Source organism: Carassius gibelio, chromosome B3 (assembly GCF_023724105.1).
Source record: "Carassius gibelio isolate Cgi1373 ecotype wild population from Czech Republic chromosome B3, carGib1.2-hapl.c, whole genome shotgun sequence".
NCBI classification, from domain to species: Eukaryota; Metazoa; Chordata; class Actinopteri; order Cypriniformes; family Cyprinidae; genus Carassius; species Carassius gibelio.
The window spans coordinates 11,656,062-11,672,364 of NC_068398.1; the positions used below are offsets into that span (position 1 = coordinate 11,656,062).

At 39.5% G+C, this 16,303-nt stretch overlaps 1 protein-coding gene across 5 annotated transcripts in view; it reads left to right on the forward strand.

Annotated features, from left to right (window-relative positions):
- The window catches only part of LOC127953313 (intercellular adhesion molecule 1-like), a 32,683-nt gene that overhangs the window by 10,789 nt on the left and 5,591 nt on the right, over nt 1-16,303 (forward strand). For 2 of the 5 annotated variants that reach the window (XM_052552453.1, XM_052552458.1), the window contains one exon: nt 5,615-7,894. The exons of 1 other annotated variant lie outside the window; for it this stretch is intronic. In XM_052552453.1, the coding sequence (XP_052408413.1) occupies nt 5,615-5,835 (221 nt within the window). In that variant the 3' untranslated portion in view covers nt 5,836-7,894. Of the gene's footprint in view, nt 1-1,254; nt 3,902-5,614; nt 7,895-15,779; nt 15,987-16,303 lie in introns of those variants that run through there. 2 more of the 5 variants (XM_052552454.1, XM_052552457.1) reach the window with 2 other exon arrangements.

Genomic DNA, 16,303 nt, shown 5'->3' on the forward strand with positions numbered 1-16,303 from the left:
GCGACTCAGAGCGCCAATTACGTAGTTATCCATTAAATGACATTATATTCGCCCCGAATCGTTGTTAATTCACATAATGAATTGTTTATTGAGCATTTCCATCGAAACGTTTGTCTTTCTGTGGCTCTTATAAAGTCTGTATGCTTAATTTATAGAGCTATAATGTAAAGATCACTCTTTCCGTTTGCTCCATTTTTTTTAAACAGTGAATTTCAAACTTATCTTTTCCTCATTGTTCATTCTTGAAGTAAACTTGTGTTCATTTGGTGAATAAATAAACTGTTTTTGACCGCTTCTCGAGTTGAACGCGACACGTCCAGAGTGTGTGTGATACCGGTGAGTTCTCCTATCAGCGCTGCTCTTTTATTTTGATTAGATAATCATTAAGTGTTCAAGAATAGAAGCAGTTAAAGTGTGAGAGTATACATTGTGGAAAAAAAAACAGAATGCAGAAAAATTCAAATGGAAATAACAGAATTTGTAAAATAAATAAACAAACTGAATTTAGGAAAAAATAAAACAGATTTTGTGGTAATTTCAACATTTACTATTACTATTATTATTACTACTACTAATATGATTCAGTACTGTTTTTTTTTTAAATAAAGCACTATTTTAGTTTTTGTTCAGTATCCATTTTTAAAACTATCGGTTAATTAATTGGTAATCGGCCAGTGTGGTCCAACCTAACTATCGGTATCGGCAAAATCCCCTATTGGTCGACCTCTTTTAGCAACCTCACAAAACACTCTTGCAACCACATAGCAAGACCCTAGCAACCACTCTGAGTTCCCTATCAACTGCATAGCAACACCCTAGTAACCCAGCTAACAATTTTTGGTTCCCATAATATTCCAGGAATGTTAGTTTTTGGTTCCCAGAACATTATTCTAACGTTAATCTAATATTTGTATAAGCCTACCCAGATTTTACATTCCTTCAGCACCAAATAAAAATTACTTCAATTGTATGGTTAATAAAATATGACATTTATACAATTAATATTATATATATTAATAATTTTAGTATTTTTTTTTTTTTTTTTTCTGTGGCTGAGGTGGTAGAGCATTGAGTTAGCAGTGCAAGATTGTACAGTTTGTGCTTTGATTAATCATTTAAATTTGCTTGTTTGCTTCTGATATGAAAAGTATTGTTTTTTCTGCAATATTAGCACTTGTCTGTTTAGACATCGTTGTTGTTGTTGTTGTTGTTTTGTGTCTGATCTTTTGGTGTGCTTTATTTCTCTTGACACAGAGGATTACCTGCCCTTGATAGCAGGACTTATTGCAGTCATTGTGGTGTTCATCATATTCATCTTCAGCTTCATCTACACAGTCTACTACAAAAAAGCCAAGATGGGCCATTATAGCCTGAAGAATGCCAAGCCTAGTGCACAAAATGGAAACATAACACAGAATGGCAAACAAAACCCTATTCCTATGAAGAAACTCCCTCAGAGCAGTTTTCTTGCTTAGATAATGAAATCCTTGGGTTTTGAGCATCTAGACCCAGTGTCCACAAAATGATTTGTCACACTGGAAGCCTCTAGCCATCTACTTTGTGGAGTTTTTGTTTCTTTATGGATTAATTATTTTTTATTTTATGGAGCACCTATTCATTCACTCCTCGCCACTCACAAAATAACCTTTTTAGTTTTCAGCAATCTAATGGACCAGAAGAAAATATGTGACAAACAGATGACAAAGAAATGCTAAATGATTTTTGAATGAATGGACATGATGTCTGCAGTGGATGTTTTCAGAAATCTACCATCTTGATATAAGTGAATGTTCATTAACTACAAAGTGGCATTGTTTTATTGAGTTATACTAGCTTTGTTTGTCATTGAAGGGAAGGCTCTTGTTAAATTGTGTAACAAGACTGTTCCTCTGTCTATGGCACATTGGCCAGTTTAAATATTTGTGTTTTGTCAAAAGTTGTACATTATGTAGAAATGAGAAATGATGCTGTATTAACAAAGTTTAAGAGGAGCACGTTGAGATAATCAACCAGTCAAGCATGGTAGTAAATATATAAAGCCAACTTGTGTTTCATGACAGATTTCAGGCCCCTGTCCTCCGCCCCAACACCTCACTCCCATCTATTCCTAATCCCAGTTTGGGATATGGGGAAGTTCTCTGGGAGCTCGGCTCCCTCCCTTCAGACATCAGGTTTCTAATGCTGAACCTGTGCGGAAATATTTGGATGAATTTCTGAAAATTCTCTCAGGCCTCATAGTTATTATGCTCAACCTATGCTCAACATTAAATAGGAGAGCCAGTTTTATGGTTCAAGCTGTATAATGATGTTAAAAGCATAGTTTAACCAAAAACGACAGTTCTGTCATCATTTACTCACCCTCATGTTCTTCTAAAGGCTTTTTATGAATCATAAAGGTAGCACATATAACTATATGTTCTGAAGCAGTATGGATGTTTGTCTGTTTTTGGTTTGATATGTGTGTAAAGATGATTTTAAAACACTTAAAGTCACACAAGTTTGGAATGGCATGAGAATGAAAAAATGGTGACAGGATTCTTGAATGATTGATCTAATTAAACATATTTAAGGGCTTTGTATAGGTCGTTACACATTCATATCTGCAACGTTTTCAATGGAAAGATAGTTTTATAGGGTCATAAAAATAACCTGAGAATAACCATAAGGGAATGTTCTGTATAAATTATTTTAGGTTATTTAAAACTAACCACCCTGCAACGTTCTGGGAATGTTATTCCCCCAAAAATAACCAAATGCGAACCAAAAACCAGCGTTAGGGGAACGATCTGTGTTTTCTGGGAATGACCCTGAATTACTAGCAACTGCAAAGCAACACCATACCAATCACAAAGACTATCATAGCAACCTCAAAGACTACCCAAGCAACTGCATCGCAACACCCTAGAAACCACCCTGGAACATTATCAGTCTATCTGTCTCTCCTGTTTTTTATTTAGATTTCAGACTTATACATATTTAATTATTATAAAAAATAAAAATAAAAAATAAATAACACTAGCTTTTCTAATCTTTTTGCATTATATCTATTTAGCCCTATTCAGACGGGACTAGTTTTCTAAACTGTATATCTGGACAGCACAAAGATCACGTGCTCTGTGTGTGTGCATTGTGTATAGATATTCGGATTGTTTATTATTAGTATTATCACACAAATACTACAGTGAAGCGAAATGACTAGTACAGCAAAACCATGTTAATGTCTGTTTTTTTATTCGTAGTAAACCCATGTTTAATTTTTATAAAGGTACATCTGTAATTAAAATATTATGTAATAGAGTGCAGAAATGAACAGAAATGTAAGTAATCTTACCTGAAGTCGAACAGTTTACGTGATCTGACTCTTGATTTTATTATTATTATTACATATATTTTTTTAATTATTTTTATACGTTGCCGGGAAGCAAACATATCAAACATGCATGCGGTAAGAGCATACAGTAATTCACGTTGGCCAAAACACAAAAAAGAAACTTGTTGTAAAAAAAAAAAATTGCCGCAATCAAAGACATTCGCATTAGGATGGGATTCATTTTCTCAGAGGATCACTGAGTTTACTGAATGTAAATATATACTGTTGTTTATTCAAACTTCAAACTCATTCAGCTTAACACCTTGAAATAACATGTTTTAAAACCACTTCATACAGGTCAAACTTTCTCAAGCCAACATCAAAGTTTGTTCACTAACTGTACTTGTCTAGTTACTGTTGTCATATGAATGGCCTTCTTTACAGCTGTATGTTTCACTCTTGCTCATTCTGACACTGAAACTGTTAAAAAGTTACCAAGATATTAAAAAGAGCGTAATTGTGTGGTTTTAAAATGGTGGCAAACTTGTGGACCATTCCTGTCGCCAATAAAACAACTCTGTTTTCATTGCATGTGGATGTACATCATTTCAAACTTATCAGAAGTACTTTTCATTAGCCTACTTTAGCTGGTGAGTGTCTTCTTGTGCACTTGTTTGATTCTATAGCTTCATTATTTGTAAGGCACGTTCCTGAAGAACACTACTGAATGCCCTATTCAGCTCGACCCGCTGAGGGTTACATTCTGGTACAACAGATCTGTTTGATAACTGCTACAATTCAGTCACAAGGACATTATGTGTGTTTGAATCTCATGTATTCAGACTTTTCTGCATACTGTATAGTATGCATCAGTCATGATCATGTCTGTGGGAGTCCAAAATGAGTCATTCTGACCCAGAAAGCGTTGTGGGAAGTGATATGAAACCGCATGTTTTTATATAGACCCACCCCTATTTATATCCGAGCTCGAGGTTTGACAATGAAGGGCTGATGTAAAGAGCTGTGGGGTTTTCAAAGGTGGCCTTTAAACACTCAATGCGATTTTCAAAACAACTTTGCCCTTATCTAAATTCTTAAGATAGGTGATTGGGTTCCCTCTATGTCCAGTCCCGGTTTTGTCGTGACAGGGTACAAATGAATAAAGTTGCAACGTGCACTTTTTTTTTTTAGAGAGATGTGTGGGGGAGGGATACCACTATACTTGGCAGCTGAGCGGTGGCAGACTGGGCAGTGGTGCCCTGCGATAAATGAAATATTCGAGACCGTGTGTTGTGTTAATGCGTGATCTATTTAATACCGTTAGCTGGTTAGAAACGGTTAGAGCGCAGCTAACAACTGAAAATGACGGCGGCACGGAGGGATCGGATTCTCTTCACGTGTCTCGTGATGGATCTACTGTCGCTGCGGTATGCGTTTAATGGTAGGACATTTATATAACGACTGTTGTATTTTTACAATCCGGCAGAAAAATTAAAAATTTCCAGGACAATTTTCCGTGTTAAACTGAAGAAAGGTGATTTAAATAAGCTAAAGAGTGATTGTAAGGCCCCGGTGTTTTATTTCCTCCGCTGTGACTCGCTTCTGAAAATACTTTTGACTAGGTAACGTTAACACTGTTTAAATAGTGATAGGATAACGTTGTCAAACAAGATAAATATACCGTGTTTGTTATCATTAAAAGCTGCATTTAGCAGTTTAACCACAGCCAGTCATAAAAGTAGCTGTCAGCAAATGCAAATATACTGTAGAGTTAAATTAACTGTAACGTTAGTTCCGTTAGATAAGTTAGGGGTCAGCAAGTTAACTGTGATTACTCCCATACGAAAATTAACCATGGTTTTACTGTAGCAAAAGTGTAATAACCATGTTTTTTATGTTGTTGTATTGATTATGCCCACAATTTGTCTTACCACAGTTTTACTACAAATGGTTAAACTATAGCTAGTATAGCATAACTTGGTTAATTTGTGGTTACCAGGATTTAACTATAGTAACCATGTTTTTTTTTTTTTTTTGGTTTTATTTGTAGTAAAACCAGCTAGTGTAGGCTGGTTGAAAAGTTCTTTTAGAAGGGTTGCATAGAATGATGTGATTAGAATTAATTTAATTATTTTGATTACACATGGACACTTGCTATGATTAATCATTTAAATTTGCTTGTTTGCTTCTGATACGGAAAATCATGAAGTATATTCATGTGCAATTTTAGCACTTGTCTGTTTAGACAGTGTTGTTGTTGTTTTGTGTCTGATCTTTTGGTGTGATTTATTTCTCTTGACACAGAGGATTATCTGCCCTTGATAGCAGGACTTATTGCAGTCATTGTGGCATTCATCTCAGTCATCTTCATCTTCATCTTCTTGATCTACTACAAAACAGCAAAGATGGGCCATTATAACCTGAAGAATGCCAAGCCTAGTGCACAAAATGGAAACATAGCACAGAATGGAAAACACAACACTTTTCCTATGAAGAAACTCTCTCAGAGCAGTATCCTTGCTTAAGTTATGATATCCCTGGGTTTTGTGCATCTACAGAGACCCAGTGTCCACAAAATGATTTTTCAAACTGGAAGTCTCTAGCCATCTACTTTGTGGCTTTTTTGTCTCTTCATGGCTTCATTATTTGTATTTTATGGAGCACCTGTTCATTCACTCCTCTCCTAGATCCAGTTTCTATCAACTGTTAATTATATCACAAAATAACATTTTTAGTTTTCAGCAATCTAATGGATTAGAAGAAAATATGTGACTAAACGGATGACAAAGAAATGCTGAATGATTTTTAAATGAATGGACCTGATGTCTGCAGTGGATGTTTTCAGGAATCTACCATCTTGATATAAGTGAAAGTTCATTAGCTACAAAGTGACATTGCTTGATTGAGTAATACTAGCTTTGTACGCCATTGAAGGGAAGGCTCTTGTTAATTGTGTAACAAGACTGTTCTTCTGTCTCTGGCACTTTGGCCAGTTTGAATATTTGTGTTTTGTCAAAGCTATACAGTATGTAGAAATGAGAAATTATGTTGTATTAACATAGTTCAGGAGGAGCACGTTCAAATAATCAACCAGTTTCAGTCATGGCCAAATATATCGGCACCCTTGGTAAATTGTTAATCCTTTTGATCTTTTATAAAAAAAAAAAAAACACAAAAATCGTTGAATTGGATAATGAGAATTTAAAATGGAGGGACGTATCATCATGAAATACATGTTTTTCTCTAATACTCATTGTCCCCAATTAAAAGCACCCTTTTATTCAATACTTTTTGAAACCTCCATTTGCCAGTCTAACGGCTCTAAATTTTTTCCTATAATGCCTGATGAGGTTAGAGAACACCTCACAAGAGATCAGAGTCCATTCCTTCATCAGAATCTCTAAACCCTTCAGATTCCCAGCTCCATGTTGGTGCTTCTCCTCTTCAGTTCTCCACACTCCTTGTCTATAGGGTTTAGTCCAGAGGACTAGAATGGCTATAGCAGAAATTTGGCTTTGTGCTCAGTGATCCATTTTTGTGTTGTTTTTGAGGTTTGTGTTCGGGTTATTGTACAGCTGGGAGATCTAAACATGGCCCATTAAAAGATTTCTAACAGTCAGTCACTTTTTTTCAGTCAGATTTTTTATCTGTTGGTATTTGATAGAATCCATGATGCCATATATCTAAACAAGATGTCCAGGACCTCCAGCAGAAATATAGGCCCACGACATTAAAAATGCAGCTAAAAATGCAGCTGTATAAAGTATTTAATTGTACACATGGGGTACTTTTTATCCCTGTGTGCACCAAACCCATTTTGAGTGTCTGCTGCCAAAAAGCTCTTTTTTAGTTTCAGCTGACCATAGAAGCCAGTCACATTTAAAGTTCCAGTCATGTCTGATATCTGTACATCCTGGGAGTTTTTTTTTTTTTTTTTTTTTTTTTTGGATGGGCAAGGACCTTTCGAAACCTTTCGAAACAACATGAGGCAATTTTTTAAGGTTTTCTGACCCCAAGACTCAACTATTTTCTGCAATTCTCCAGCTGTGATCCTTGGAGAGTCTTTAACCACTCAGACTCTCCTCCTCACAGTGCATTAAAACGATATAGACACGCGTCCTCTTCCAGGCAGATTCGTAACATTTTATGTCGATTGGAAATTCTTAATTATTGCCCTGATGGTGGAAATTGGAATTTTCACTGCTCAAGCTCTTTTCTTTAAGCCACTTTACTAATTTGTGAATCTCAATTATCCTTTGCTGTACATCAGAAATAAATTATTTTGTGTTTCTCATTGTGATGAATGATTAGGGGGATTTAGGCTTTGTTTTCCCTCCTATTTATATTTATGTGAAACAGGAAACCATTGCTGGATAATTTCATATTCATAATCAACCTGGATTGCTCAAAATTGTGAACATGAATGGGAATATACTTTAGAGATATTTTACTCATAAGAATTTCTAGGGGTGCCAATAATTGTGTCCAACATGTATTTGAGAAAGACATTTATTTCATAATGATATTTCCCCCCATTTTAAATTATTATTATCCAATGAAAGGTTAGATTTTTGTGATTTTTTTTTTTTTTAAATAAAAGATCAAAAGGATTAACAACACAGATTAATTTTCACAGCCGCCATTGATTATATTTACCAAAGGTGCCGATATTTTTGGCCATGACTGTAAGCTTGATAGTAAATATATATATAGCCAACTTGTGTTTCATGACAGATTTCAGGCCTCTGTCCACCGCCCCAACACCTCTCTCCCATCTATTCCTAATCCCAGTTTGGGATATGGGGAAGTTCTCTGGGAGCTCGGCTCCCTCCCTTCAGACAGCATGTCAAATAGACACACTATTTGCTCAGTCTGATTATATGTAAGCACGACTTGAAAGAAACTATGATTGAGTGTATTACTATTCCTTTGGTAAAATCCACCCTTCATAGGGTGAAAATTTAGCACACGGTGACTGTGAAGAAGTGAAAGCTTGTGTATGAGGTTTCTAATGCTGAACCTGTGTGGAAATATTTGGATGAATTTCTGACAGTTCTCTTAGGCCTCATAGTTATTATGCTCAACCTATGCTCAACATTAAATAGGAGAGCCAGTTTTATGGTTCAAGCTGTATAATGATGTTAAAAGCATAGTTTAACCAAAAATGAAAGTTCTGTCATCATTTACTTGCCCTCATGTTCTTCTAAAGGCTTTTTATAAATCATCATAAAGGTAAAAAAAAAAATCACCTTTTCAGTTTAACAAAACACTTAAAAGTCACATAAATTTGGAATGTGAGGATGTGGACATGAACGTGGACATGAGGATGAAAAAATTATGACTGAATTTCAATCTTTTTAATTTAGGCACTGGATCTATGTGTTTAATTTCAAATTCTTTATTCAGCGTTTAATTTTGAATGTGATCTCACCCATATTCTGGTGGGTTTTAAATTTTGTATGGAATTTATATCATCTGTCCTTTTAAGCACATGACATTTGAATTTGATGATTTGAATTTGTAAATTAATTTGTTGTTTAAAAGAAATGTATAGTAAAATAAATATTCTTTTCACAGAATCTTTTCAGCCTTTGGCAAATTTTATAGTATTGAACAGAAGTCGGTTAAACACAGTTCTGTTGTGTATAACTATATGGCATAATTAATAAACAACAACTACATTATTTTAATTTACCTGAGGTGCTTTTCTATTTGGTGTTTTCTTTTCTTTTATTATTTTCATTTTTATAATAGTTTTTTACAACAGTAAATCGAGCAGGTTTTTTTTAAAACAGATACTCCCTTGATTGTCTTTCACGCTTAGCATTTTTAATCTTTACGACCCGGCTCAAAGTCACAACATAAAGAGGACACTTAGACAAAAGTAGGTTTCAATACAGTTATAAATTTATTTCAAATTAATCAAATAATGTCTAGGGTCAAAGTATTAAAGAATAACCAATAAATCAAATCAAATAGCTGTTAGAAATTGGGTTTGTGGAGTTGTGGAAAACAAATGTGAACACAAAATATCAACCCACTCTTCAAACAAACAAACCAAAAATGAGAGAGAGTGATCACAGCTCCATGAGCCTCTTAAATAGGGTGCCACAGGTGCCAATAATTAACACTGGAATCCCGCCTATCCAGGAGGAACCTGCAACCTTAACCAAAATAAGAGAAAAATAGGCAGGGCTGTAACACCTCAATCAACAAAATGTTAAATAACCTAAAGTATTTAACACAATAAATTTAACAAATAATAAAATAAACAAATATGTCAAAACATTTACAAAAAAAAACAGGAGTATAGAATGTCATACACGAGACAGTGCATCGGCTAAAACATTCTCCTTTCCTTTGATGTGATGAATTTGTAAAGGAAAAGACTGCAAAAAGAGACTCCATCTCATCAACCGCTGGTTAGAGTTGCGACTTCGCTGCAAAAAAACTAGTGGATTATGATCAGTCAACACTTCAATTGGGTTGCCACTACTCAAATAAACCTCAAAATGTTGAACTGCTAAAATCATTGCCAAGGCTTCCTTCTCAATTACAGAATAATTTCTTTGGTGGGAATTAAACTTTTTAGAAAAGAAGCAGACTGGGTGTTCAATACCTTGATCATCGTCCTGCAAAAGAACTGCCCCTGCCCCATTTTCACATGCATCTACTGCCAGTTTGAAAGCATTTTTAAAATTTGGCGCTGCCAAGATAGGGGCATTAACCAACAGGGCCTTGGCATTATCAAATGCCTGCTGGCAACTGTCTGTCCACACAAAATCAATTTTTGGACTTAACAAGTCTGCAAGAGAACTCACTACACTAGCGAAATTGGGACAAAAGGCACGCTCACGCTCCCTTTCCTGGCCCTCCAATTTCCTCAACTCAAGTTCTCTGTGCAACTCCTTTTCTTTCAAAGCTATTCTATCATGTTCTAAGCGACACTTCACTGTCTCCAATTCTAACTCCTTTTCTCGTAACACCATCTCTTTTAGCTTTACTTCTGTCACGGTTTTACGCTGCCTGAAGGAATACGGAGTCGAGGATAAACGGAATAAGGTTTTTAATATATCCAACACAGGGGATATCCAACATGGAGCACAGAGGTAGACACACGTAAGTAGCAAGTGATCACAAGTGAGTAGCAAATGGTAATGCAAGTGAGAAGACCCGACCAAACAGAACTGAAGGGACAAGGCTTATGAACAACAGATAATTGGGGAAACACAGGTGGATGGAATCATTAACTTAACAGGGACATGGAACACATGAGGAAGATAATGGACACACCTGGGAACTAATCAAACACGGAAAGACAGAAACTGGGTCACGGGCAAAAACACATTAAATGAGTCCAGGTGTGTGACAGTACTCCCCCCTCCCGGTAGGTGCGTCCTCGCACCGTAGAAACAACAGGGGGAGGCGTAGGTGGGAACTTGGGAGGAGGTTCCGGTGGAGGACGGACTTCCAGGAGGGGGCCAGCAGACAGGGACCACAGAAGGAGGAGCCAGGGAGGAGACGGAGGAAGGAGCCAGGGAGGAGACAGGAGCAGGAAGAGCCAGATGGTCCACCAGAGACCAGCCAGGACGGAGATCCAAGGTGGAGTCGACGGCGGGAGGAGCCATGGTGAAGGAAGGGTCGACGACACCAGGGGGCCGACAGGCGGAGACTGCACCGGTGGGTGAGGAGCCCAAGATGGAGCAGCACAGCCGCAGACCCAGGGTGACGACGAGGTTCCGGAGGGCCTAGGTGGAGCAGAAGGCTCAGGCGACCAAGGCGGAGGCGGGGTCCTGGCAGACCGCTGTGGAGCCGGAGTGACCGAGGATGGAGGTGGAACCGGAGGGAAGGAGGAGCCTGACAGAGCCGGAGGGATGGAGTGACGAGGTGGAACCAGAGGAGTGGGGTCCCGAGGCGGCGGATGGTCGACGACTGACCAAGGTGGAGCCGGAGGGACGAGGGAGCCCGGTGGAGCAGGTGGGATGACAGGCCACGGTGGAGACGAGGGAGCTAAGAGCCAAGGCGGAGCCGCTGGGTCGAAGGACCGAGGAGGAGTCCAGGGCTCGGAGGCTGGGGGCGGAGACAGGGCCTCAACGCGCCAAGGCGAAGCTGGAGACTGGCAGTCCAGCGGCGAACCATCGCGCCCCGATGGCGCGGACTGAGGGTGAGCTGCGGGACTGACTGGCACCAGCAGGGATGACGAGGAACTGGCTGGTCTAGGAGGAGGAGAGAGGAGAAGGATGGGAGGAAGGACAGGAGGATCAGGACTGGACGGAACCAGCGAAAGAGGAGTAGAGGGACCAGCAGGTTTGGGAGGAGGCGGGAGAGGGAGGCTGGGAGGGAATACAGGAGACATAGAAGATTCAGGGCTGGGCGGAACCAGCGGAGACACAGAAGATTCATGGCTGGGCAGAACCAGCGGAGACACAGAAGATTCAGAGCTGGGCGGAACCAGCGGAGACACAGAAGATTCAGAGCTGGGCTGACCCAGCGGAGACACAGAAGATTCAGAGCTGGGTGGAACCAGCGGAGACACAGAAGATTCAGAGCTGGGCGGAACCAGCGGAGACACAGAAGATTCAGAGCTGGGCGGAACCAGCGGAGAAACAGAAAATTCAGGGCTGGGCGGAACCAGCGGAGAAACAGAAGATTCAGAGCTGGGCGGAACCAGCGGAGAAACAGAAGATTAAGAGCTGGGCGGAACCAGCGGAGAAACAGAAGATTCAGAGCTGGGCGGAGCCAGCGGAGATACAGGAAACTCAGGGCTGGGCGGAACCAGCGGAGAAACAGAAAACTCAGGGCTGGGCGTAACCAGCGGAGAAACAGAAAACTCAGGGCTGGGCGTAACCAGCGGAGAAACAGAAAACTCAGGGCTGGGCGTAACCAGCGGAGAAACAGAAAACTCAGGGCTGGGCGTAACCAGCGGAGAAACAGAAAACTCAGGGCTGGGCGGAACCAGCGGAGAAACAGAAAACTCAGGGCTGGGCGGAACCAGCGGGGAAACAGGAAAATTAGGGATTACCTCCATAGACCAGTCCATCAGATCCAGAACTTGCTCCATATGACCTTCAGAGACTGTATACAGCTCACCCTCAGTCGCAGGAGTGTGGGCAGGGCTTTCCTCCACGCCCTCGATCTCCACGAGGACTCCCACGATGCACGGTGTTGCCGGCTCACACACCTGGTCAGTCGCGCTCTCGAGATCCTGTTCCCTGTCAGTGGATGGCTCGGGCTCTGCGGCTGCGGTGGGCTCTGGCTCCGTGCGGCGTGATGGTGGCTGGCTGGTCTCTGGGTCGGGAGTGGAGCTGGCGAGGTCCTCTATGGTGCAGATGGTGAGAGATGACCCATTTCTCGCCAGAGTCCACTCCACAAATGTGGCGAAATCCTCTCGAGGACCATCTTCGGACGACAACGCTCTGCATTTGGAGTTCAGGCTGGTGTTGTAGAAGGTGCAGAGCGCGCCGTCCGGGTAGCTGGTGGCATTAGCTAATAGGAAAAACTGTCTGGTATGGTCCTCGAGAGAACGTCCTTCCTGCTTCAGCAGGAGGATGAGGAATTCGGGACGATAGAGGGGATCCATAGACACTAAGAAAAGAAAAGACTGTGAAAAAACAAAAGCAAAATGGAGGGAAGAACACGCAGTTTTCTAGTTTCTCTTTTGGGGTCGGGTCTTCTGTCACGGTTTTACGCTGCCTGAAGGAATACGGAGTCGAGGATAAACGGAATAAGGTTTTTAATATATCCAACACAGGGGATATCCAACATGGAGCACAGAGGTAGACACACGTAAGTAGCAAGTGATCACAAGTGAGTAGCAAATGGTAATGCAAGTGAGAAGACCCGACCAAACAGAACTGAAGGGACAAGGCTTATGAACAACAGATAATTGGGGAAACACAGGTGGATGGAATCATTAACTTAACAGGGACATGGAACACATGAGGAAGATAATGGACACACCTGGGAACTAATCAAACACGGAAAGACAGAAACTGGGTCACGGGCAAAAACACATTAAATGAGTCCAGGTGTGTGACAACTTCACTGTCAACGTTACTTGGAACATGTAACTTTGCAACTAGAACTCCTTCTTCCTCTAAAGTGCCCCTCAAGTTCTTTAAGATAGACTCCTTAAGTTTTTTATCACTTTTAGTGAGCTCTATATTATAATGAGCAGCAACCAACAAAAGCTGCTCTTTAGTGCACTTCTCAAGTGCTTCCTCTGAAGGTTCTTTTAGAAATTCTTCCACATTGGAAGCCATTGCTAAAAACCTCTAAGTTTTCAAACAAGTAGCCACTTTAGGAGTTCACACGAATCAGAACAATATCCTTTAAATATACTCCACCAAAAAAAAAAAAATTTACCTTATACACAACTCCATTTCCACAAAGTTACTTAATGGTAATTTAATCTACACCAACAAATCAGATTAACAAATCAGAATCAGTCCCCTTATCTTCTCTATGGAGAACGAATACAAAGGTTTAACAAAACCCTCTCCGCAAGTAGCATGCCAACAATATAATACTCTTACAAAAAGAGATTAATTCATAAGTCACGCAATCACTCCTGAACTGCTGACAATATTCAACAAGGTAGCTACCACGAAACTGCATGTTAATTAGTATATTGACTCCCTACGTTTGTTATTGGTGTAAAATTACTTACCAATTTGAAGAAAGTGGGGATGAAAAAAAATGCTCTCTCAAAAGCAAACAAACAAAATAACTTTCACAAGTTCCCAACACTAGCCATTGATTCAAAGTACCACACCAATTGGCATGGATACTAGAGAACCACTCCGGTAAAACACTACACAAACAACAAAAAAAAACAAACCTCTCTAATCTTCAAAGGCTTACCAGGCTCGGGGCCACTTTAAACGCTGAACTTCATGTCACCTGGTAAAAACCAGGCCCTGAATAGCGCACCCCCAACAGAGATTAAATCTCCACCCGGGATACCTTCAAAAATAACAAACTAACAAAACAAACTAACAAAACAAACAGTGCTCCGTTGGAAGGATTGACTAGCAACCCAGCTGGACCACTCTACCTAACCGGAGTCCTCTATTAATCCAATAACTATGAACCTTTTCCATGCTCCACTCTCAAAAAACTTGAAAAACAAGTCACAAAACCCCAACTTCAAACAAGAATTTGATCCCGGACGAGCCCCCAATTTATGTTACGACCCGGCTCAAAGTCACAACATAAAGAGGACACTTAGACAAAAGTAGGTTTCAATACAGTTATAAATTTATTTCAAATTAATCAAATAATGTCTAGGGTCAAAGTATTAAAGAATAACCAATAAATCAAATCAAATAGCTGTTAGAAATTGGGTTTGTGGAGTTGTGGAAAACAAATGTGAACACAAAATATCAACCCACTCTTCAAACAAACAAACCAAAAATGAGAGAGAGTGATCACAGCTCCATGAGCCTCTTAAATAGGGTGCCACAGGTGCCAATAATTAACACTGGAATCCCGCCTATCCAGGAGGAACCTGCAACCTTAACCAAAATAAGAGAAAAATAGGCAGGGCTGTAACAGTCATATCTCAGACATTTGAAACACACACATTATGGCCAGTGATTACGATTTTATTCTTATGTTGAATAAACATTATTAACATTATATCTAATATCTATATATGATAGGTAAACATTTCTAGCCTGAATGCACTGTAAGTCACTTTGGATAAAAGCATCTGCTAAATGCATACATTTAATATCTGAAGCATCGCTGCACAGCAGGGATGATGCATCAACTGTTCCAACATGGAGATTTTTTATTTCAATTAAATAACTTTCTGATGTGATTACCAAATAGTCAATTTTTCCACATTTTCCTGTTGAACGAACCAATTTAAACCAGCCCAAGCTTCAAGCCTTGCTGTAGCTGGTTTAGCATGGTTTTAGAGGGATTTTGACCACTTTTTGCTGTCCAGGCTGGGAGACCAATTGACCATTGTCAACTATTGTTGTTTTTTCAGCAGGTGAAAGTGTCTCTGTGCCTACTGAGAAACAAACAATAAAACGTAACACAGAAAACTGTAATGTTTTCCACTAAATATAGCAATTACAAACGTTACAAACCACCAACATTTAACCATTAAAACCATTAAAAATAGTTGTCTGTAGTGTGTTTTGGAACATCTTCCAGGATTTATTGGTTTTATCAAGACACTAATAGAATGCAACAAATGACCAGTAGAGACCAACAGGGTCCATGACAGTTTCCAGTAAAACCAATACAAGTCCCATTGTAACCAGTTAAACCATTACACATTTTGTAATGGTGTCCAATTTTTTTTTCTCAGCTGGGTCGGTAAGAAAGTTTGTATCCCTTTAAAATGTGTCATGTTCAGAGATATTGGAAAATGTTTAGGAATTAGTTTACCTCAGAAACTTGCGCACATGTTTTTCAATGTGAACTGTATAAATGGTGTCATTTCTGTAGCCACTCGTGATTTTGGGTGGGGTTTCGCTGGAGGAGCTTCTGGACAGTTCTGAAGGCAGACGCAGAGGCGACCCGTTTATTTATTCGCACGCCTCAAACGCGCTTTTGTCTGCTCGATGGTGACGGTTACCCTCAAACACTTACAATATGCTGCAGTGTTTTTATGGACTTGTTTATCTCTCGGCAGTTTTGGCGTTTGCGACTCTCAGTGGTTTGTATTCACTTGTTTCCCTGTTATTCTTTCTCGAAAACAATAATTATCTAGTAGCATACGGCAATGAATGTGTTTTGAACATTTACTTTCATGTGAGAGATTCCGGGCGTCGTTGACTTTTATTGTCTCTGCATTAAAATGTTGATTTAATTCATTACTGTACACCAGGCGTTCTCAAAGTCTACATTAAAATGTCCGGATTGGAACAATTGGTTATTACAGAACTTGTTTTTATTAAACATATATAACATGCAAAACAAGCATTATTTAAAAATAAATAAAGCCCCCTTTTCATTCCAAATGCATTAATAACA